Genomic DNA, 25223 nt, shown 5'->3' with positions numbered 1-25223 from the left:
ATTGACGATGGCATAGGACACAGAAAGAGCACAATTAGCTTTCCAGTTAGCTGGCTAAGTTTGAAGGAAGACAGTTAGGGAGGAAAAAAACCTGTTGTGCAGCATTGGAACCAAAGCATCATTGTATTTAGTACAGCAAATGTGCATGAAAAAAATAATAAAACCAAGACCAATACCATTATGATAAAAGCATTATACATAATCATTATGGGAGATAATACTGTCTTTTAGGCAACCCCACTCACATCATCACCTCCCTGATTTCATGCCATTGAAGTGAAAAAGGAAGCCTTATGTTGCTGCCAAGTTATGCTGGAGCATTGTGGATCATTGTGTTACATTAGACTTTTGGTGTCCTTAAATTGCCCACCCACCTAAGAGCTCCTGAGATGGGGTCAATATTCAAGGTGTCAGGTCCATCATCTCCTGGGCTCACTGCTACACCCAGCTCACACGCTGGCGGAAGAGGAGACCCAGCATTGTCGGGATCTCATGTCTCAGGGCAAGGGGTAGCAAACACTCTCTTATCCTGCCTGGATGGAAAAGGGCAGCCCTTTGTCCTATCAGGACTTCTCTGTGTGGAGGCTATTTACTTTGGATTGGAACAAAGAACAAAGCTTTGGCTGCAGTCCTGCTTGGCTGGACACCAGCTGGCCACAGAAAGCAGTGCTCCCACAGGCCAGCCTCCATCAGGTTGCTTACTACGGGTGATTGCCATGAGATTGGGCTACCCCAAGGAGCAATTCAGAGCTGGAGATGACATCTGCAACTTGGCAGCCCCCTCTGCCCTTGGACCCCGAGAGACCCACCTCCGCCAGCAAGTGCAAGCCTTTGCAAAAGCCTCTCAGAGTCTTGCTGGAAATTGTTTGATTAAGGACCAATTGACAAAACTGGAAGCTTAAAATAGCCCACCTCGGTGCTGTCAGACACAAAATTATGAGAACCTGCATGAAGCGAATGAGGTGGTACCCTCCCTGAGGCACAGCCTCATGTGAGCTGCCGGTGCCTTGCAGTTGACTGCCCAGTCTGTCAAACCAGAGCTATTCAAAGCACCAAGGATGTGTTTTAACTATCTCTTTCCCAGAGCCATGATTTCCAGCATTCATCTCCCCAGCCAGGTTTTTTCCCTCATCAGTTACTCCAAGGAAGAGAGGCCTGAAAACAGGAAACTTTCCAAATGGATGACAAGGGCTGAAATCCCTGCTCTGTATCACCCTGGAGAGATGTCCAAAGAGCTTCCTTAGCTTGTCAGCAGCTAGATACCCAAAAATGGAGACCCTGGAAACTTTTGACTTTATATAGAAGTTTGTGGGAAGCATCAAAGGGGCTTTGCAAAGATGAGGAAGGCTGGGAAGGAGTAATTCCCTCTGCTACTCATTCTTTTTGCAGCTCTCAAATCCTGCAGTATGTTTCCTTAGAGAAGAGGAATGCAAGAATTGAAACCAAAACCCACAGGAAGAAACACCCCGCAGTGCTAATTTCAATGGATGCAATTAAAACAAAAGCATTTAAGCAAGGCTGTACACATCTCATAGGGTCTGATCCAGAGCCCAGTAAAACTGATGGCAAGTCTCCCAGGAATTTCAAAGTATTTGGGATCAAAGCATTATATCTTTGACTCTAAAAGCTGGAAATGTTGGAGGGTGTCAGCATTGAACCCAGCCCTGCATAGTTCCCTCCTCATTGCCAACTCAGCTATCTTTGGTGAAGCGCCTCATCTAAAATCATCCAGGCTCCCCCAGTAGCTAAAGGAGAGGGGAGAAAAGAGGCAGAAAGGCACTTTGAGATATCCATTCATCCCAGGACAACTAGCGTACAGCTGGAGAGGTAAAGTGAAGCAAGGTGACCAGTATCTCACAGGAACGCTTGGCACCTCAGTGGGTTTGGCATCCCTTCCAGGCCGTGGTGAGTCTCCCAAACCAGTGCTTTATGCTGCAGACTTCCAAGGCACTGATGTGAATCAAGCAGACCTGTCAAAATCAATTTCCGTGGACGCTAGGGAAAGGAAATTCCCTAAAGCTCATTTGAAAATACCCACTTCTCCATTTAGCATGTCTAGCTATATGTAATTGCACAGGCTGATCCTCCTGTGGTACTTTTTACAAATAAGCTGGCATTTTAAGTGAAAAATATGCAAGTGCAGATGAAATCAAATGTACCAACATTTTTAATCTTGCCATTCAAACTATTAAAAGTCAGAGGGGCAGGAAGAGAGGTTTTCCACTGACTTGCATGGGTCCTGGCAAGCACGTTTTCGCTAGACGTGCGACTTCAGCTTATTCAGCTAAATATGGTTCTTGTGGGGTGCTACAAGCAAAAGATCTTTATGTTCTTTCCCGAAATAATCAAGGCAAGGTCATAAAATGATCTTTTAGGCATATTCCTCCCTTTGATTTGAGCCACGGGATAGCAATCATGTTTAGACATAGACCAGTGAAGACATCTGGAATACAGTTTTGTATGTCAACATACATCGTGAGTTGAACAGTATGTTCAGAACTCCAGACTGGCACTTGGATCCTAAAAGTGTTGTTTGCATTAAGTGTCCTGGTAATTAAGTCCAGCAGCTCCAGCCTGGCCCTTTCCAGGGGCCTCTGAAATACGACATGTGTCTTTCATAAAGCCTCTCTATCAGTAAATTTGACTTAGTCATAAAACCATAGGGTAAGAAACTTTTAATCACCTACTTCCTCCATAAATCAAGATATTAATTATTCTACTGCACCCAAGCTAATGCCAGTCCAGAAATAATGTCAATGGGGACTTAAGAGTGATAAAGTGACCTAAGTGGAATATTGACACCTATGTTTTCATTTCCCATGGTCTCATGGAGAGCTGTAAACTTTCTCAGCTTATGGATTGAAGGGAAATGTATGGTAGCAAAGTAGGGATTTCACTTCAAAAGAAAGAAAGAGCTGTTTTGCTTTTAAGTTCAACAACACAGGAATTTCACCCTTTTCCCAAGGACAGTGCACAGTTTAAATGAGGTACAGAATTTTCCTGTTTTAGCAAGCTGATAACTTCAACTCTCTGAAATAGGGATCCATTTAACATCCCAATAGCTTCACCAGTCAAATTTCACTCTCATGACACATTCAACTGACATGTAAGCTTATGTGACAAATGTTTTCAGAACTGACAGTGCTGCAGTATTTACCCCTGGGGTGCTTAGATACCCCAGTAAGGATTATACGAGCTTTTTTTATACTCTGCTTGTATCCTTTAAAACCCCATGCCATGACAGTTATTGACACAAAACCTCCCAATTTTCAAAAAATTACACACTGGGCAAATGAGTTTCTGCACATTAGCCACAGGACGATTTGTCTTTCTGATTGTTTCTCCATAACCGGATCAGAGAGATGCATTTTAAAAATAAAAAAATTTCAAATTAAAAAAAAATATGCTTTTAAAGCTTGCAACAGCTCATTCATTCATTGATTCATCGAAATGCAACAGTCTAGAAAGGCATACATACCTTCAGTCACAATGGTTGGGGTCTCTAACAAAATGAGTCTTTGGGCCACTCCAACAATGTTGGGCAGTAATAATTCTCGAAGAGCATCAAGGTTACGGATATCCAGGGCAGTAAATGCGAAGCTTCCATCAGTAGCAATCTGCTGCAGCTCTGCACTGTCAGCATTCAGGACCCCAATGCTAAACGAAAATATACTAGCTTGCTTCACCGCTAACAAGCCCTCTCGGATATCATCACTAGACTCTCCACCACTTATCAGCACTAAAATCTGAGGCACTGCTTCCTCTATCCTGCTGCCTCCCGCCTGGGTGAAGAGTTTCTCCACCACAAACTCCAGTGCCGCACCGGTGTTCGCTTCCTCGCCACCGCGGAAACTAAGTGCCTTCACGGCATCCAGAACATCCGCTTTTGTGGAGTAGCTGTTCAAAGCGAACTCGGTTCTGGGTTGATCACTATACTGCACCACCCCAATGTGTATTTGCTGAGCTCCAACTCTGAGGCTTTCAATCAAATTTACAAGGAAATCACGTATGGCTTGAAAATTGACACTTCCGATGTTGTTTGATCCGTCAATAAGGAAAATAAGGTCAGCAGACTCTTGAGCTTTAAAAAAAGAAATGCAAAAGGTGAAAGCATTAAAATGAGTGATTACATGCGGTTGTACAGTGTTCTGACATGTTTCTTGGAAAACCAGTAAGAAACACGAAAATGAGAAAACAAAACACATGTTTACTGAGGAGGTGATGTTTGCCTCTTAGTTCTGCATTCTGATTGAATATGAACTCCTAGCCCCACCCTGGCAGCATCCGCCACCCATCAAGAGATGGCGTGAGTGGACACAGCCTGAGCCAGTGTCTGCAGCTACATGGGGGTCAGCATTATTGGCATGCGAGGAGAAATCTTGGCAAAATATAATTTTTGGAAATCTAGATCCATTCCATCAGTGATCAGTACTGTCCAAATATTTAGACAGAGCCAAAAGCAAAATGTGGATTTTGGTGATAATTCACCCTGAAGATGGCAAGTGAGGACAGTAATATTTGTAGGAGGCTTTCTTATTGCAGTGTCTTCTTTTTTTTTTTCTTTTAGGTAGGGGGAGGGGAAAGAAAAAAAGCCATTTACTGGATGCATGGAAGATTTCAGCCTCTCTGTTGCAATTCTGCTATTTTGCTGGTTAAAATCAGTGGCTGAATATATTGGCTTCTTCCACCACCATGGATTATTATTTGAAAAGTATTTGTTAGAAATAATTGAAAAGGTTTTGGTTATTATTCTTGCACTGTAACTCTTTTACCAGCTGCCAACGTACACACGATGGTATTTGTCCAGCAAGCTGACCCACACAATTGTCAACCTGTGCCACACAAAAATTGCCTTGCTTTTGCACAAAGATGCATTGATCATCAATAGAGGGGTCTGGTCTATATTTTTCACATGGACTCTGGATATTCAATCAAGGAATGCAGAATCAGGTTAAAACAGTGTGATGAAATCAGTCATGACACAATTATCCAACTCTATTTGTTGTGACCATACCCAGATGATTGCAAGCATCTGCTGAGAATATACACACATGAAACAAAACTTATATATGGCATGAACATGGTTGTTGAGGGGGAAGCATTTTTGCTGTGAGACTTACCGAAGCAGACCCAAAATGCCCTGGTGTCTGCTCTTACTCCTTTTGCTCAACTGATTTTACTGTCAATGTTATCAAGAGCTGTGTGCATGCAAAGATGAGGGAAAACCCCAAAGCATGCTCAGATGTTTTCATGCTATCACTCTCCAATCTTGTTAAGAAATCAAATTTCAGATTATTTGCAAAGGAATGACAAGTGACATTTGGAAATCCCACCCAGCTCTCAACTTTCGAAAGCTGAAGGTGAAACCAGTAGCAAAACTGGCATGCAGTTCAACAAGGCCAGGAATAAACCTGCGGTCTGTCTTTACTATTAACCAGTGATGTCAATTTTTTATTTTTTTTTTTGCCGGTTTAGTTGCTTTTCTAGTAAATATTTTTGTATATTGCATGGTCACTAAGAGATTCAAATAATGCTGCAATTCCAATGACAAAGGAGAAGGTCTCCAGGCCATGATCACTTCCCTGGGCCAACTCAATAGACAGTGTTGGCTTGGAGAATATCAACATGGTTCAGAATTGCAAAAGACTCCAGGATTTATTTTTCCATCGTTGAGCTGAAATTTAGGGGTGCTTAGGGTTGTCTTTACTGTGCCATTTTCAGTTGGGATGTACACATTCTACTTCATCGTATAAATGAAAGGGAAATCTCAAAGCAGTTGTACCCAGTGCTGCTTTAGATACACTGGACATCGTTTTGAGGAATGAAATTTCAGACCAGTGGATGTCATCATGGCAGCACCGGTTGCTCCCGCAGGAGAGAAAATAGATATGAAAGAGATGTGTTGGATAATTTGTCATCACTGTAAAAAAACCTTGTATTTCAGTGCACATTCATGGAACAAGCTGGTGCTGAGAACAAATAAAAGCATGCTTGTTACACAACTAAGCAAGGAGGGTCAGATGAGACAGACAGCTAAGATTTAACAAATACATCAGGGCAAACTTGGGGCTGACTTTCATACTTATGCCAGTCAGCTCTGGGGATTGCCACAGACCAACAGCTTTGGTACTCTATACTGGAAGTACGATGGACTGGGAGCTTTTTTACATTTCTGTTTCACATTAGGGCTCATTTCTGGCATAACATCCATGGCATTTTCATACATTTTAATGCTATATATCAGCTGAATAAATAACTTCTTAAACTCTTATGCAAACAGTTATTTATACCATGTTTTGCACACTACTGTCATCCAACGTTAAGGACCTGTAACATCTTTTCCCATGTTTAATGATACTCCATAGATCGCCCATGCAAGTCACACAAGGGCAAATCTACAACAGCAGGATTAGTTTAAATTTGAGTTATAGCAGGGGAAGGAAATGTTTGCAAAAAATATATCTGAGTAGAAATGAACTTGGAAATGCATGATATACATGAGGTAGGAATTTGCCTTTAAAGCTTTTAAAAAAATGTCTGTGACTGCAGATGTTTATGTACTCTGTGCAGTTACCTGCTGACATACCCCAGAGGAGGACAGCCAGCCACCAAACACCAGTTTGCCTATTGATTTCAACAGGGAAGCACTGGCATCCTTCATGGTGAAGATGCCGAACAGCCACTTCAGCTGTTGTATACACCAACAGCAGGTTGGGTATGACATTTATTTTCCACATATATTTACATGATTTTCTTAGAACTAGTGAACTTTATGTCATCTCTCTGGGGCAGCTGCTTTTCTTCCCTGTGGCTTTCACATGATCTGGATATTTGCCCTGTCAAGCACTTTGCAGAATAAAAACACACGTGAGCACAGCCTTTTGGTGTTGCTCGGTGTCATGCAGTGATGGAGAGCACCCAGTGGGGCTGGCGTGAGGGTTAATCAGGCAAGACAACACAGGGGGATTAATGTTACACTGCCTCATTACACTGCCGTTGCCTTACATCACCCCACAAGCTATTGACCATCAGATGGAGTCTCAGGAATAAAAAGAAAGGTTTGACCTCTGGGTCTTCTGTTTTGAAACACAACAAAGCTGCTCAGAAGGTCCTTTCCATGCTGAAATTTCATAAACAGAGAAGGGACGGAAGAAGACTGTCTTTTTTTTCCCCAGGAAAATTGGGCCCCAGCTTGCGATCAGCACAGAGCTGTTGAAGCCAACACGGTTTGCAGAGAGCTTTCAGTTATGGGAAGAGTCCAGCACTCCAGCAGGTGGAAGCCATCAGCTTGTAAAGAAGGTATTTGGGTGGCACTGCAAAAGGGACTCTCCAACCACACACCTTCTCCAAGCAGATAAGGAGAGATACTAAGGTCAGGCTCAGGGTTGGGGTTTCAGCAGAGAGTTCTCCACTGAACTGCTTTTGCTGTCTTCAACCAGGAATGTGGCTTTCTGGAGTAGCCTATCTCCTATCTCCTCCGCTAACTGCAAGGGGAAATCCCACATGGTGCTCCCACAGCTAGCAGCGACTGTCTTGGTTTCCTGATGGTTTTCGGTCAGGACCCCAAAGGGTCACCATCATGGCTGGTGTGTTCATCCCGTTTCCTTGCCTTGGGAGTGGATAGGATGGGGCAATTTTATAACCCTGCAGAGCTGTCTACATTTGTATTTCCATGCAATGGAAGCAAAAGAATGGCCACAACGGGCCGCTGCTCATCCAAGGGCTCCTGCGCTACCCCCTAGCAGCTCTGGCAGTGATGACAGCTGGCTCTGCAAACAATGGCACGCTCGATAGCTACAAACGTGGGGCCACACGCTTCAAACCTTTGTTTTTAAACCTCTGGACATCCATCTCAGTCTTGCCCCTACAAAGGCTTTAAACAGCACAATGCCAGCAGATACCATGCTGATGGGAGCCATCAGCAGTCAGCCATTACCTGTGATGTCTTTAACCAGTCCTTTGGCCCCAGCCTTTTCTGGAGTCATGGATGAATGGACACTCACCACTAAGTCTCCAACTATGCCATGGAGAGCGGTAAAATTCTCTACGTTGAAAAGGTGCATATTGAAGGGTTCACTTGCTATTTCCTTTAACTCCCCTTCCACTGCATCCTGCACGCCGACCGCAAACATGTTTACATGGGCCGATTTAAGGACAGATGATGGCAGAGCCACATCATCCTGGGATCGTCCATCCGTTAACACTATAATAACCTGTGGGACGCCTTCACTGGCTCTGCTTCCAGCAGCTTTAGTGAGATGGTTCTCGATTAGGTACTCTAATCCTTTTCCAGTCTTGGTGCCTCCCCCCATGTAAGGCATGTTGGCAATATGGGAAAGGACGTCTTGGGTAGAGGGGTAGGTATTTAACTGGAACTCTGTGTGGGGGTTTCCGCTGAACTGGACCAGGGCAAAGCGAAAATCATTTCCTCCCACATCTAAAGCTTTTACAACATCATACAGAAACTCTCGAACAAGTTGGAAATGTTCCTTCCCAATGCTCCAAGAGGAATCCACTAGAAATATTATATCAGCCACAGCAACGGTTTTGATAGCTTTAAAAAAACAGATGGGGGTTTAGGATTTTCTATCGGTCAGCACAAGCATGCCTCCTCCTCGCCCAAACAACCAACAACCTCTTTCAATGGTGAAAGTGAAGCTTAATTTCCCCCTATCGCCCACAGCAAAATGAGAAGCGCTGGAGAAAAACCAGGCAGCCATCAGTGCCCTGACACCGCAGGGACAGCATGCGACCTACCCTTCCCTGGAAAGGGGAGGAGAGATGCTTCTCCCCTCCCAGACCCTTGCCACACGGGTTTGGACACCACCCCTGAGCCAGACAAAGACTCCTGCAGCTTCACTTGTGAATTTAGGCTTGCTCAGCTTCTCATCACCCATTGTCTCCTGCTCATTTTTTACTGACTCGGAGCTTTGCTGGCTCTGCAGCGGTGCTCAAGGAAGGAAGGGCTGCTCAGTTTAAGCAGCCTGAGTGCTCGCCCCTTCTTGCGACACCAGCTCTGGTCCAAAAGGCACCAGTGCCTCCTCTTAAAAAAACGAAACAGCCTTTCTGCAGGTCAGCAGCAGTGCTCTTCTCGCTGCAAAAAGCCCTCCTACACATGCAGGGAGGGCAAAACAGCTCTGCCCAGGAGAAAACCCACTTGGGGCCACCCTGGGTGCACATCCCACACCCCCGTCCCCAGCAGAGCATCCTCAAAGGCACGCCACCGGCCAGCAACATGCTCAGGAAGGCACTGTGGACATTGGATAAGGTCTGGCTCTGAAAGGACCCTCAGCCAAGTGGGAGCTGAGGAGCAGAAGGTAAACCACAATGTACTATCGACATGCATGTTAAAAACCAAATGGTGTGAACTACAGGCACATTTGTACAGGGGCGCAGGCGGGTAAAGCAGTCGGGTCTTACCTCCTTGCTGCTGGGCACGAACTGAGCAAAAGCCCGAGAGTAGGAGGCCAAACATTGCCGCAAAGGACAAATGTTGGTGTTTCCTCATTTTGGTTTTTTATCTGAGTTTTCTTTTTATTCTCTTTGTTTCAAAGCACCCAATGTGACACCTAAGGGAGAAAAACAGGGAGAGTGAGAAACAGTGGCAGTGCTGGCCAGGCGCAGATGAGGGATGAGACAGAAAAACCAAACCATGTGGGTTTTGCAATGCTTTTGTGGCACTTAAAGCTGGAAAAAAATATTTTAATGCCGGTCAGAGTCTGCTTCCTAGCAAGCATTTCTTTGGAAGAGCAATCACTCACATAACTGGCATTTAATCACCCCTGTGGACTTCAATGGCTTTCTTCTTACTATGCTGTCCCAGGTAATACCTAATATATAGGAAACTGGTCAGCCTAGGTTTCTACCACCAACTCTTATAATATATGACGGCCTTTCACCTGTCCTCCTCACCCATGGATGACCAGTTGAAGCGTCTCAGCCAATGTGTTCCCTCTTGATGTTGCCCTTCCTTATTTTTATTCTTTTTTTAACAAAAACCATAATAATAATTGCCCTGAACATCCGTCTTTGCCTCAGCTCACCTTTTCAGCTGTTCCAAACATACAAATGGAAATTTAATTACTCCAGAGCCAAGTGAGCTACATAATCTGGCTGTACAGCAAAAAACCCTTGGAGTCCCCCAGGCTCACAGCCCCAGCAGTGGAATAGCCTGTGCTGGCTAATCACATCTTGGAAAGGCACCAAGAATAACTTTTTATGTGTTGGAGCCAAAAATATAATTTATGCGAGATTCTTATCTGTGATCCACCTGGCAAACCTTCTGAAACAATGTCTCCTTCAGGAAAGCTGTGTACCCGTTGTCATAGAGATGGCCAATTTATTATTTAATCTTCACTTCCAAACCTACAGAGCAGACACCAGTAAGGATTGCTTAACTGAGAAAATATTCTCCCAAAAGGGAATACAGTGATGCAATGCTTTTCATTCCCCAAAAGGAGCTCAATTACTCAAGTGAGCCAAAAGTGGTTCAAATACATCAAGCTATTAACCAGGTCATCAGAAAAAAAAAAAAAAATCCATTTTCTAATTACCATCCTTGCTAACTCTATCAATCTAGAGAGTTATGACCACTACAAGAGCCTAAGAGAGCTGGGGGGAAGACTAACCCCCTCTTTAAACAAAACCGTGGTAGTTACACAGATGGCCATGTTCGGCACAGCTGGAAACAGAACCAACTGCCGGGAATCAGGGAAAATTTGGAAATAAACATCTGAACAGCTGATTCCTCTTCTGCTGAAGAGACACTCCTCAGGGCTATCAAAGTAGGGTTCTGTGGAAAGGAGGGGACAATGTCCACTTTGTTTCCTGAAACCTGATGCAATCCTCACACTTCCACTGGCTCCTTCCATGTTAAAGCTGGGGTGGGTTCTGGTCTTTCTTGGGAGAATGAATAGTGAATAGTGAATGTTTTGCTTTGCTTGTGTGCACAACTTTTACTTTACCTATTAAACTGTCTTTATCTCAACCCATGAGTTTTCTTACTTTTGCTCTTCTGATTCTCTCCCCAGTCCCACTGGGGATTAGTTGCTGGCTGGGGTTAAACCATGACAAGGGATTTGCAGTGTTCACTTTTCCATGGGCTCCAGATGGCATTTATGAATGCCATATAGCATCCGTTGGGCAAAAACTAGCCTCTACCTTTCCCCCCCCATTTGTGTATAATAATAACACCAGGTGGAGAAACAGTTAATAACACCCAGAGCCAGCAGCTAGCATGCAGGTTCAATTAAGATGTGACAAGTCTTCCCTCTTAATTGGCAACTCCTCAATTTATAGAGGCAGCTGCTGCAGCCCAGAGGTATCACTATCATTCATAAAAAGGACTGAACAATCATCCTTGTTAGCTGGCACGCATCCATCCCCCCAGCTATCGGAGTCCAAGCCAAACCTCCCAGTGCCTCCAGCATGAGTGAACCTGCTCTGCTGGACGATGTCCCTGATTTACAGCTTGCTCCCAGAAAACCTAGTCTCACACAAAGGACACATGAGGAGGGGAAATCTGGGCTCTGCTTTCCTATGGGTGCAGGATTAGCCAAGGACATTTCTGCAGGGTTCATCCCCTGAGCACACAAATACAGAAAGGTCTGTAGGTCCCAGAGCTGAGGTTTGCAAAACACATTGAACTTGTGACAACCACCTGTCCAACCCCACCAAAACATCTCTCGTCTGAGCAGAAGAGGTTTATAGAAGACCTGCGAATTTTTTGAGATGAACTTCTCTTGCCGCATCCATTGGGAGTAAAAGTATTGCTAGCAGCGAAGGAAAAAAATCTGAAATAAAATGCATGCTAAGGAAAAACAGCCTGTTAAAATAATGTATGCTGTAAAAGTGCTAGTATTTCTTTTCTGAAATGCAGGAAGTTATGTTATCATCTGGTTTATTAGCTACTGGCATCCTATCCCTCTGCAGTTGCAACAGCTGGGGGTGAACAGAGCATCAAGATAAACTAGTGAAAATTAATGTCTTGCCAGCTAATACATGACAGGACTGAAGCAAACATTTGGGGGTTTTTTGGTTTTAAGATTGAGCAGCTACTAGAGCCTTACAGGCCTGTTTACAGCCATGAAACGCAGCAGAAGGGAAAATAAATTGTCAATAAGACAATTTCATCCTGGATTTCTTTTTTTCTAAAGGAAAACTTCCTTGCAGTCCTGGGGGATGAAAGCTCTGGTAAAGTTTTTGATATAACTACTGCAAGCTGGAAGAAAAATGTTGAAAAACCTGACTATTGAGTGCCTTCAGGAAAGCAAAGCATTTTCCTGAACCTTTAAGACTTAGCACCAAAACCCGGGGAGCCAGTCTCTTAATTCACGTGCTAAAAGATTAATTCATGTAGTTTTCAATAATCTCAAGTTTTTACATCTGTCTGCAGCTCACATAGTATGTGGTGACCTCTTAATATTACAGTATGTCCTCCATTTCATCAGAAGATATACATCTGTTACTAATAATGCTTTCAAAAGGCAATCATTTCTACCACTAACGCAATGAAGTGATTTCCTTAAATATTTTTCCCAGCAGCTATTTTTTGCTTATTGCATACTCCTCTGTGCATAAAATCTGACATTGTACATAATTTTTTTATCTGAGTGTATGTTTCAAATTCACTTTCTAAGCAATCATTCGTGTGTGTTTTTTTCACTAGAGTATAGTTAAAATAAAATCTGTAAAAGTGCAAAGCAGACAAGTAGACTTAAAAAAGCAAAACATAAAAGACAGGAAAAATTACTACAGCTGTTACATATCACTTTGATTTATTACATGTGCCTCTCAGCTGGGCTGGCTGGCTTTGAGACGGAGGGGAAGCAGCTATGGCTTTGGTGTGATGTGTGCTATGCATAGATATGGATGGGTGCTATGGCAGGTAGAGGGAATAACTAATGTTGTTCCAAAATACCTCTTAAATCTGAACTCCTAGTTGGCCAGTGCTTCAGGCACTGATGCTATCTATCTCTATCTTGCTGGACTGTAAGACAAAGCAATCAGATAGCACAGCTTTTGCTGTCAGAGGGGTTTTCTGTACTAGCATTTTATAGTTGCCTGATGCTTTTCCTCAAGGCTAAAGGACTGAGCTGGGTAGAACAGACTCTTGCAGTGTGATAATCAGGAAATCCACAACTAGTGATTTATCTGTGAAATCTGTTCCCATCAGCTCTCCTTCCCCATGACAGTGGTGTTGTTGCAGGGAGTGAGCAGCCTTCGGGAAAGGACAGAGGCAGAACATTGACTTGTGTGCTGCTCTTCTGGTGACAAATGGCTTGAGTTTGGGCTTGGCCTTGGGCAGCCTGTGTAGCTTTGCTAGCTGGCACAGCCAGGGACCTTTGGGATGCCTTGCTGCCCTCAACCAAAGTACATGTGGTCCAATTTTCCTGCTCAGCCTCAGGGGCATCCCCCAAAATAGCTTGAATAGAAGCCTGAAAAGCAACTGTGGCCCTAAATTCCCTTTGTATGTGGAGTGGGTCATCTTGTACTGGGAGAAAGATGTGGATTTGTACCTGGGCCCCAACAACTTTTCGGCAAGTGGATCAGGCAGGACCAGAGGAAGGGCAACGCATCGACCTGCAGATGGTGTGGGAGATGAGATGCTGTGAGCATTCTCAGAGTCCTCTAAAAGTCTGCTCCATGGGGATGTCAGGGTCAAAGCCAAGGGGCCTCTGCCTTCATCTGTGTTTGCTTCATGGGGATCTCACCATGCCTCATCACCCTGTTTCCCAACCAAACTACTCAGCCTGAAATCCCCTTAATTTGCTGTTCTCTGCTACATGTCCCTGTGAGGCAGCAGTGAAGCCATGAGGCTTCTGTAAGCTTTGCCAGCGGCTTGAAAGTGGACACTGCCTCTGAAAACAATTATTTGTAGCCCCAATACTGGGATGTACATCCAGTTGTGGAGCAAGCAGGGAGGAGAAACGGCTTCTGAAATCCCAATGTGGAGCCATGATAGCACAGGTTGCCCTCTGGAGGCAAGGCATGCTCCACTCCCAGCTGGATGAATTCCCCCTTAAATTTCTCTGCACTGTTAAGAGCTCTGAGCTGGGGAAAACATTAGCCAAAAGCCACTTCTAGCAGTGATTTGAACACCTAGGCACCTGGCCACCTCTTCATCATATGTCACCAAATATCACCTGGCCACACACTGTCCAGAGAAGAAAGGCTATTTCTAGAGACCAGGGATAAACTGTATGAGATGGGTTCTGAATTTATTCATGGCTCCAAGGAGTTGAATGGATCCATTTCAATTTGCACCAGCTCTTTTGAAGGGTTTCCATTAACGTTGCTGCCATCTGGCATTGATGGTGCTGGGAAGGTGAGGGTTGTTGGGTTGAGGGCTGCTCCTGAAAACATTTCTTCCTACAAAGGTAGGCCTGAGCATTAAAAGAAAACAAGCCTAAAAGGGTGGAAAATCTTCCTGCTTTCGCAAACCACTTGAGCTTGGAGTTTTTGAAAGCCAGCATTCAGCACAGTAACAAAGTTATGTTACATTTATATCCAATCCGGGCAAGTTCCCTGGGTGGTAGCGTTTAACATGAATCACATTCATTTCTGTTCTTATAAGCATGCTGCTGGCTTAAAATCTGGTTGTTTTCTTCATCTTAAGACTGAAACTAAAACAGAGTAGTTAAGAAGAAGAAAGGGAGCATTTGGTTAAAAAAAAGGAAACTCCCTCAAAGATCAATGACCCTTTATGTATAGTAACCTAAGCCTCCCAGTGCCTCTCCACCCAAACAAATCAGCTCCTTAATGTGGAACACAGATCACTTAAAAAGGTGGAAAAAGTGATGGGCACGCAGACCGGCTCTGATTCACAGTGGAGAGCAGGCATGCAATGCCATCCGCCGCCAGCCCTGCTGCTGTGCATGCCCAACACGGGGACAGGTTCATCCCTTTGCTGCAAATCAAATGCATCCAGGCTGGGAGAATACAGACCAAGGCTGGCAAGACTGTGCAGTTACCCAAGTTTGCACTGATGGAAGGAATAAGATGTTCCCTTCCCTCCTGTTCCCAGACAGGCACGTAGCAAAATTTAGGAAAGGAACAACTTTTTTTTTTTCCTCCCCTTGACATGTGGGAATACAGCAGGGGCTGGTTTAGCTCACTGAAATCAGGGAAAGTCAACACATTTGAATGGAAAGTTGTAAAGAAGTTTGAAAAAACAGAAAGGGAACAGGGACCCTGTTGAAAAATGGAAAGGGAATGAATGATGAACTGGCAGAAGCAAGCATGCAGCCCTGCATTCCTGTCTTAGAAATGGCATCACACCCCTGGTCATGGTCAACCTTTCTGCAAAGACCAGGACAGAGTGAGTTTATAAGGCTGGGGACAGAAAGCCTGTTTCCCTGAGTTCTGACACTGGTGAGTCAAAGGATGGTGCTGGGGAGATGCAGAGTTGGGTTGCTGCTCTGCCACTGCATTCCTATGTGACCTTGGAGGAGTCCCCAGCTCCCTGCAACAGCCTCCAGCCAGAGACATCCCTCTGGCCTCCACAAAGCTCCCAAACTGGGTGGTTGTGCCCCAGAAACAGAACTAGATAAGCACAGTAATTATCCAACCGTAGACACTGAATATTTTTTTTAAACCAGCAAGTAATGGGGTAAAGCCAGAAGTTTGAAAAATGCAGTGTTCCTCCCCTGAGAGTGCATATGAATCATCACAGCAACCAGAAATGAGCTGAGTTTCCCATTGCACCCGCTGGAACCAGAGTGGCCAAAGCCAGGCCACCGCCGTTCCAGACGGTTTTGGCCCCTGTACCTAGGCAAGAAACCAATTTGGCTGCAACCCTTTCTCACCCCAGGCTCCGGTTGGGAAGGGAAGGCTTTGCTAAGCCAAGGGGGATGGTGGTGGGGTGTCTCCATGATTAGTCATAGCTGCCCCCTCAGCAAGAGCATTGCTGTGTTCAAAACCCTGGGGAGCTGAGGGCAGCTCAGGCTACAGGGGAAAAGGCTGGGAAAGGCAGGAGGGTGAGGGGAAGTGGCTCCATGCAAGGCTGGAGAACTCTTAAGGAAAAACATCTGATGTTTTGACCAATTTCCCTCTCCATGGATGACCACAAGAAGATGAAAATTGTCCCTGGAGCCACAACAGTGCTGGTCTACCCTGGAGCAGCAGGGACATTCCTGGCAGTAGGACCTGTGTGGGGTGGATGGGCTGACTAGCATCTCTGGCCAGTTCATCCTACCTTGCCTTGAGGCAGGAGGGATGAGGGCTGCTATCAAACAACCCCCAGCCCTGGAGGCATACCTCTGGAGCAAGAAAGGCACAGTGAGACACCCCCTTAGACTCCTTGCGGGGTCCATTCATGCAGTTGCCTCCTGCCTCCTTGTGCCCAAGCAGCTCCCCAGACTGCTACATGCCCTCTTCAGGGCATGCACCCCACTGCTTCCCAGGACAGCCTGCTCCCATCCCACCAAGATGCTGCTGCAGTGATTTCAAGGCATCAAAGGCAAACACTGTCCTGCAGCAGTGGGGGAAATACTCTACTCAGCGATTTTGAATTAATTCCCCTGCACTGGGGGGGCCAGGAGCATTCCCATGCACCTGTGGTGCGTCGGCTTGGGGAGGAGGCTCCTGGTATGAGCAAGCTGGCTGCATTGCTCTGCTTTTCCAAGCTCAATGCAAGCCTGGGTGTAGCTTTCCTCTGAGGACAACTATCTGTGCATGGGATGAGTTTTGTTCAAAATTCCTTGAAGACTCCCTAAAGACTAACAGCCCACCAAGGAGAGGGAATGCAGCACAGCAGCTGCTGAGCCCAAGCTAAGAGTTCCTACACGGAAAGCAACACTTACCCCTGAGTGAACCCCCAAAAAAGTTGCTTGTTCCAGGATTTTCCACTCCAAAGTGTCTCTCACCCTTGCTTCATGGTGTGCCGGTGCTGCTCAGCCTCCCGCTCCCTGCTTGCCTTGCTCAGTGGGGAGCAAGCACCGGCAGGGCGAGGGAAATGGGGATGTGCTGGTCCCCGCGAGACAGCTGCCGCGGGTCTGAGCGAGACTGGAGGAGGTGGCTGGCGCGGGAGTGCCGGGGGCCGGGCGATCCAGCGTTGAAAATGGGATCCAGATGGTTGGTGCTGGCGTTCCTGGGGCTGAGGTCAGAGCTTCTCATCACATGCGGTTCCCCCCACACACACACACTCCACCCCAGGGGATGCCTCCGTGCTGTGTGGCTTCCCCTTCCTGCACTGGCCCCACTGTCTCCAGAAATCTTCTCCCTGTTATCAGTGAGAATAAATATATTAAAAGAGAAGAAAAACAGCCCTGCAGCGTTGCAGGAGCCACTTTAACTATGCATTTTGGTCAGGAAGGGCTGGACTGGGATGTTTGCAGGAGCCGGGATGTGCCAAGGACCATACCAACTTATGCTGCGCTCTGGCGAAGCGCTGTTTAGAGATGCTTGAGGGTGTATAAAGCTCAGCCTCTCCCCCTGCAGTTACAAGCATCAGTGTAGGGGGAGAGAGTCTCTTCTTAATGCAGTTTTGTATTTACATGTAACAGGGGTTTTTACCCACCCAGATGGGGAGGAAGAAGTGGGGGATTATGTTGTAGTATAAATTATAAATAAAAGTTAGCCCCTTAGCATAAAGATAAATATTGTATATATAGCCTAGTGGAAAATTTCAAGTAAAGGTTCAAAAGGTCCTAACTAGTGATTTTTTTTTTTTAAAACCTATGCACTATGAAAAAATACCTTTAACCTTTTGTTAGGCAGAGCTTATCAGGCAGATCTGGGGGCTAATTTTATTCCTCTGCCTTGAGTACCAGCATGTCACTGGACAAAGCTAAACACTTCAGTCTGGACTGGGTTGTGTTTTGCAAGAAATGATGGTATAGAAACATTAATTCTTATCTCTTGCCCTTGTCTGGGTGCATATAAGGCTGGAACCGAGATGGTGTCCCTGGAATCAAATAGTCAAATTCATTTCAAATGGGGATTTATTATGTTTGCTCCAGGTTTTGTGCTGTTCGAAAGACTAGACACATAAAGAAATAGCTGAAATGCTTCAGGAAAGTGCTGAGCCCTTGGAACTGATGCAATAGCTAGTTTTAGAAATGGTGCTTGGCTTGGCACTTGCAGACACTGAGCACTGACCTCACAGAGGGATCCAGCGCAAACATCCCCAGCCGCATGCCTGAAAGCAAGCAGGTTGTCATGTCCCTCTCCCCAAATCTGGTGAGCTGGAGCTCAAAGGCAGGGTGTTCCCAAATAATAAATATGCCTGGCAAAAGGGAGCTGCAGCTTCTTGCTGGGTGTCGGTGGGCAGCTGAACAGGGGATGGAGGAAATGTCATTGCTTTCCAGAGGGACCCCAAACACATAACAGTGGCCGAGATGGATGAGGTACTACTGCTAAAGGATAAAACACATATGATGGAGGTGTGCTTTGCTGGCAGAAGTGTCCAACCCAAATTATTTTCCTTTCCAGCTGTCAGGTGGGAGAGCCCAACTGGGGATGCTGCAGTAGCATGAGGACAACCCCATAAAGCAGCAGCACGTGGCCATGGGTGCTCTCATCCCATTGCCAGCCTCCTACTGAACATGTAGGCCCAGGCAATGTGTTGCCCCACACCTTCTCCTGCCTTTGGGCTTTCAGGCTACCTCCTCTTCTGTGCATCTTAGCCCTGCTGTCATCTGTACAATGCACTCAGCAAGAATTTCTTCCACCAAGTGGGGTCCAGTCATTCCAGTTTTCCACCATCAGTGGAAACCAGTATGGTTCAGTCATACAAGCTCAATGGCAACTGGGATCTGTATTGTCATTAGTTCAGATAACCTTCAAAAAACAGAGTTTTCTGCATGGCAATGAAGGAACACAGGAAACTGGTGCTACATAGCTGGCAAAACCAAAATAGTAAGATATGGAAAAGCTCCAGGCACCCCACAACAGTTGTGAAAAAGAGCCAAGATACAGGATCATAGATAAATACTGCAACAATATTGATAAAACACGTATGACCTGCAGCGTGTGCCTATCACAGCTCGACTGAGAACATATTTAACTGGGAAGTTGGAATTTATTCTTTTTGCAACACAGTCTGTCTTAATATGGTTTTAATATTGAAGTGACTTTTACCAAGTGCTTTAATAATTAAATGAGACTACAAGAAGTCTTACATTCCCATGTGATTGCCTTTATGATTGTAATAACCAAGCTGAAAGGTTTTCCTTTCCAAAAAGGGGCTTTGTAGCTGGCACACAGGGTCAGCTGCATTCCAAGCAGTCAGCTAGGATGCTGAGGGCATTTCAGGGTGGTGTGGTGTGTGTTGGGCTTTTTGTTTTTCCCCTTCCACTCATGATCCTTTCCAATTCTTCCTTTAGCAGTTCCCTCGATGCTTGCCTTGGTGACCCCCTGAAAAGTGGCCCCCATCCATCATGGTAGCAACAGGGAACCCAGGCAAGTCCCTACTACGGCCACTGTGGCATTCCAGGGGTGAGCAAAACCTCTGGGGAATGGGTGGCATCTGCAGAGACAGACTTCTTTCCATCCCCAGACACCAAACAAACCCTCTCTGATAATTAGTAAAAGACTGAATCACATTGCATTGGTAATTTCTAGAGACAGCTGGGACTAAGTTTAGCAAGATTTCCTCCCTGGTGTATTAATAACTAGACGTGATTAATGCAGTGAGTCAGGAAGAGGGTTTTCAGGAATTTTCTTTCCACCCATGACAAAAAAAGTCCTGTGTGCTACATCCTTGCCCAAATGCAAAGGGGACTTTGATGTCCTCCCATCCTCCAAAAAGGGGTCTCAGCTTGGGACTTTAAAAAAATTATTCAGTGAAACAGGAAGAAAGTTGTGAAATTTTGCAGTTCTTTCTGCATGTTGATGTACTTCAGCTGGACCACTCCTACCCCCAGTTTAAGAAATGGTCTGTGGTTTTCCCCTGTGTGGTTCACACAAGCACAGGGTGGCTGGCTCCCCGTCACTTATGGGTGGCGGGGGGATACCCAGGAGCATCCCACCCTGGCTCCATCCTTGAGCACCATCTGCTGGCTTTTACTCCAGGGGCTCCTTGGGCATTCACTAAACCCAAGGTTACCTTCTTTCCCTTGAATAAAACCTGCTCCTGCAAGATGGGGCAGCTACTTACCCTGGAATTAGTAAGTACCACTAAAACTAAGGGTTGTTCTGTTATTTTTCCCTCACACCTCTGTTTCAAAGAACACGCTCTTTCTCCTGCTTGCAAAGCAAGGCAGAGAGCTGCTCTGCTAGAACAAGGGCAGGGTTGTAGATTGCATTTTCATTTTTCTCGTAATAGGTGGTTTTCATTAGTTCCAAAGGATTTGCCGTTGCTTTCATCCAAATACTTCCCCTGTCACCAGCACCCTGGTTACGAAGTGGTGCAGGAAATATTTTCTGAAGCTTTTCTTTGTTCTGCTTTTCTCCTACAATTTCTGTTTGTCTGTCTGCCTCTGTACAAAGGTTTCCCGATGTATTTATGTCACATTTGATGCCATCCTCAACTTTAAAACAGCCAGGGGAAAAGGGCAGGAGCATCTCTAGAGCATGAAGAGCCGGTGGGGAGAAGTGAGCTGGGCACGTCAGGGTGGGAATTAAAGCAAGAGAAGTGTCACCTGGCTCTGCCATTCCTATCCCTCAGGCTTGGTGAAGAAATTAAAACACCACTGCAAAATCACCCTCCCGTCTTCAAGGATGAAGTTGTGATAGTGGATTCAAGGCAGGCTGCACTAGGAGGGGGCTTAGGAAAGCTTTGGGGATGCTATGAGCTTCCCTGCAATCTGGGCTCAATGGCAATCAAGAGCACATCTCCTAATTGGCACCAGGGAAGGGAGGTGTGTGTTTCAGCACAAGGTGGTGAGGAGGATATTAGTGCTTTCCCTGAGGTAGTACTGGTGGAACTGTCATTTTATGGGATCTCTCTGCTATCAGCTGTATGATTACAGGTAACTTGTCTGCTCTGCCTCAGCTCCTTATCTGTAAGACAGTAGGGTTTGCCTCCCTAGCTTGTGTAAAGGGCAAAAAGTGGTGATCAGTGTGACCGTTACAGGAGAAAGAGCTGTTGTGTGGAGTCAGGCACAAGCTGGAGGCTTTTGATCTTGGTTCCTACAATATTGAAATGCATCAGTCTTAAGAACAAAGCCAAAAATTTCAGCATTTCCCATGCGACTGGAGGAAAAACCCTCCTGGGATAAGAAATGGTTTAGGGCTAATTGAAAAGTAATTTCCTTCCTTTCTTCCCTCTTCTTAAGTGTTATCACTTAAAGCCAAAGGTGCAATAAAAGCTTCACCTAGTAGGGTCTATTAGGAGTTATTTCTCTTAATATTATCTGTTAATATATATTATTATTGGAGTTACTGAAATGCATTGCGCTGTGTGTCTTTCCCCCCCTCTCAGCCCCAAATTAAGCTTTAAGGCAAAGCTTTTGAAAATCTCTGTATGTGCTAGAAAACTTTTTTTTAAAAAAATAAATGAATTATTTCTTAAAAGGATTCCTGTTTTGTTGTAACATTTCTGAGGCTAATACTGCTAACAAATCACTACAACAGGCTAACCCCAGAACATGTGATAAAAGCAACACTACACCAGTGTTCTGTGTATTATCCAAGTGCATATATATGCTCTTCATCTGTGGCCTATAGGAGAGATTGTAACTCAAACAAAGAAACTTGGAGCCCTGACCAGCTGCATCCTGCAGAAAGCCCTCCTGCTGGAAGGGCTTTTAATTGTCTGCGATGACAAGGGAAAAATTACTCTCAGATATGTAAATAATGTGAATATTTTCCCCTCTAACACAATATGCAGCTTATAGATCAGTAAATTGTGATATGAACTGTGATGCTTGGCTTATAGGAAAGTTGCTAGCTAAGCTTTTTTTCAGAATAAAAGATAACTCAGGGAGCATGCATGAGATGCGTTTTGGCCAGTGCAGATGTTGCCAGACGTTCCTTTGGGTTGCTCCTGTTTTCTTGCATTAGATACTTCCAGGTGATGCCTTGCACAAGGGAATCAAAAGATCTTTTGTAGTCTTTGCCTCCATGTCCTTTGACAACTTCAAAGTTCTGTGCTGCATAAAAAGCCATTTGAAATGAGCTGAATTTCAATGGTTCAATGAAACTTCCCATTTTGTGATGAAAACAACTGTTACTAATTACCAGGGAGAGAAGTGAGGTAGCTTGAAAAGAGCTGGATTCAGGGAGAAGCCAGAAATACTTACTGCCCACGTGGGCAGGATGATGTAACAGCAGACAAGCCGAAGTGGAATTATAGGGAATTATTCATACCCATGAATGAGCATTATGTTAGTTGGGAACATACAGGGCGGAAAGACCTGGGGGGTTGCTGTAGCCAGTTCATTGGAAACCTGTGGTCATTGCACACCAGTGGTAAAGAGAAAAAAATCATGTGTTATGCTAAGAGGGAGAGGACAGCACTGGAAATTTTAAAGCTCTGTATTGATGTACCATACATCCCAGGCTCCAGGGGTATGTTCTTGTTAGGGCTTCCTATTAAAGGAATAAGAATACCTCTGTGGGTTTTCCCACAAGCAGCTCTTGCTTGTGGATAGGGAGAGAACAAAGCCAGAGGAGCAGAAACAGTGGAGTCTGAAACACCCCATGGGGATCGTGACATGCACTACAAGCTCTCCAGGGCTGCTGCTGCTTCTCCACTGGGGCACTAGGTCTTTAATCAGCCCTAGCCATGCCTTCCTCCCAGGTGATCCGTCAGAAACACTGCTTCTTTTTAGTCTTTGCAGCTGATGCTAAATTGAACAGGCTTAATTTAGCTGTGAAAACTAGTCTGCTCCCCTGAATTGAAAACAGCAGTGAATTAAGGGGAGAAAACCCCCACATTTTGCTCGAGTAGGTCACATGGATTTGAGCAGGGTTGAATCCCCACTCCCCTCTCCATCTCTCACATGCAGCTTCTTGGTTTCCTTCCTAGGATTAATTCCTTTGGCTTCATCCCACGCCTGATAGTCCCTCTCTAGTCTCTTGGGCCTTAATATAGGACTGGTACTTTCTTTCTTGAGGGTGTAAGTGACTGCAGGAGCTCACAGGGTGCCAGCAGCAAAGCCTTGCTTTCTGCAGCAGCATGTTCTGGGGAGAGTTGTGGTGGGCCAAGGTGGCTGCTGCTCCCCAGTTCTTCACTGATCTGCTGCAATACAGAGGGTGACACCATATTCCCAGTGACAACAAAAAGTAGCGCTAGTTACTGTGCATCCTCACATTGCATTTCATCCTGGCATTGCTGTGGCTAAAAGTACCCCAGGGTGGGATGCACTTGTTTCTTCTCTTCTGCTCTATGGGGCCATTCTTGCTGTCCCCAGCTGGGTGGCACAGGGCTCCTCATGCTGGGGGTTCCCGCTGGGTGGGCACAGAGGTCCAGGCTGTGTAATCTTGCTCTCTCCCTTAGAAACATCCCGTCACTTGATGGGGAGCTGATATAAACATTGTCTCCACATTGTAGCTGTTTGGTTTGGAGTTAGCATGAAAAAAAAAACAAACCCCAGGAAATAGCATATATGCGGTCGGTATGTATTTATTCCTCAGGGGCTTCTCTGTGATTTCCACCGAGCATATGGAACAACTTGTGCTTCAGTTGTTTGTGTCTGAGGCATCTGGAGATGCTGAGTTTCTAACAAGGAGGTAAAACTGTGTTGTTTCCACTGTGCTGTTTGCTGCTTTGGGTAGAGCTGATGAGGCATCATTCGGGAGATGCTGAATTTTCCCCTGTAAATGGCTGGAGCTCCTTTGCAAGCTAAAAAGCCAAGGTTTTTGCTCAAATCCATCTAGAAACTCACTCGAAGCATGCATGCATTTCTGGCTGGTCTAGGCAATTTCCAGAGTAATGTATCTTTCTGCATGAGCTGCATCAGAAATGTAGACACAACCTCAGTCTTTAACTGGATAGTTTTTCTTTGAGTAAGTATCGGTTCCTCAGCACTGCCAGGTTATTCCTGCATAATCACATGCAAACTAATAAGTGGTATTAACTTCAATACCAAATAAAGGTGTCACAGGTGTGGAAAAAAACAAAACTCACTTGTTACAACGCTGTGCAAATGAACAGATATAAGCTCCCACTTAAAATACAGGTAAAAGGTGTTTTGGTTTTTTTTAAAAAAAAAGCTTTAACAAATTATTTGCCTGGAGAAATGAATGCTGTTTTGCTGAAATTTATAATTGTGGCAAGTGGATGCCAGCCTGGTTTTACAGAACCAAAGGAGAAACTGAGTGTTTTAATCCTGTAGCTCAGTTTTGGGGAGCAAACATTGACTGCAGAGGCTCAGGACATTACGGAAACATCTCCTGATTGCTGGGCAACCTCTGTGGCAATGAATCTTTCCCCCCCTGCAAACTTAGGCATCCTGCTGGGCAGCCACCTCCTCCCACAGGCACCTGCAGCTCCGGTGGTGGGGGGGCCCTGCTGCAGGCGTTGGGCTGGGCATGTGCCTGGATGTGAAAGACCAACCTTTTCCGGGGCAGGAAGAGGTGGGGATGGCTTTGCATGGTTACTGTTGCTGTTTATCACCCTTTCCAACCGCTCATGGCAGAAACGAGTGGAAAAAAAGCCTTCAGTGCTCCTTATAAAACCCAGAGCCAGCAGGCTTGCCAGCCTTACTAATGTGTCCTCATCAAACGTCTCATTCATTCATGCTGCAGTGGGGACACGTGAAAATAACATCATTTCCTCAAGGCAGAACAACAGCATGTCTGTCCCTAAAAAATCCCTGTGCTACCTAGCAGCAAGTCACCTGTCAACTACAAACAAGCTGGAACAGAGCTGGTCTTTATGGGACCGATCATCTAGTCGAGTAAAACCCAGGAAGAGCGAGCCTGAGCACCAGCAAAGCCTGATGGAGTTGTTCTGCTCCCTGTGGTCCATAAATATTGTGTCCAGGCATGCTGGCACCTTCCATCAGGGATGGCATGTCATCACTCCTAGGAAGGAGGCGTGTGGAGAGGGCGAGTCGTGGTAGATGATGCTCTCTCCTAATTTCTTGCTCCCAAACCAGCTGCCAACAGGCACTCTGTGCAGTCAAAACTACTTTTCTAGTCTGATAAATGAGGTGGGTTAGCAAACACTCTCCACCTTAAATGCCCGTTCTCCACCAAACTTTCTGGTAAATGCTGCATCAGCAGAGGCTTGCTGGGCACAAAAAAGCCACTATTTCAAACCATTTCTGGCCTTTGTAAAGATACAAAAAACTGTAGCCCAGCAGCTTTTAGAGTGCTGCTGCCAAGCAAGGCAG

At 45.4% G+C, this 25223-nt stretch overlaps 1 protein-coding gene across 10 annotated transcripts in view; it reads right to left on the bottom strand.

Moving 5' to 3' along the window:
- The window catches only part of COL6A3 (collagen type VI alpha 3 chain), a 62960-nt gene extending 45664 nt beyond the window's left edge, over positions 1-17296 (bottom strand). For 6 of the 10 annotated variants that reach the window (XM_064452153.1, XM_064452155.1, XM_064452156.1 and 3 more), the window contains exons 1-2: positions 7937-8147; positions 3479-4081 (exon numbers count right to left, since the gene is read on the bottom strand). In XM_064452153.1, coding sequence (XP_064308223.1) covers positions 3479-4081; positions 7937-8132 — 799 coding nt within the window. In that variant the 5' untranslated portion in view covers positions 8133-8147. Of the gene's footprint in view, positions 1-3478; positions 4082-7936; positions 8555-9420; positions 9570-16802 lie in introns of those variants that run through there. The other 4 variants (XM_064452162.1, XM_064452154.1, XM_064452158.1 and 1 more) reach the window with 4 other exon arrangements.
- Between the last annotated feature and the right edge of the window lie 7927 nt (positions 17297-25223).

The sequence above is a fragment of the Phalacrocorax carbo genome, chromosome 5 (genome assembly GCF_963921805.1).
Source record: "Phalacrocorax carbo chromosome 5, bPhaCar2.1, whole genome shotgun sequence".
NCBI lineage: Eukaryota > Metazoa > Chordata > Aves > Suliformes > Phalacrocoracidae > Phalacrocorax > Phalacrocorax carbo.
The sequence above is the reverse complement of the archived record's forward strand: the minus strand, read 5'-3'. Positions and strand labels throughout refer to the sequence as shown.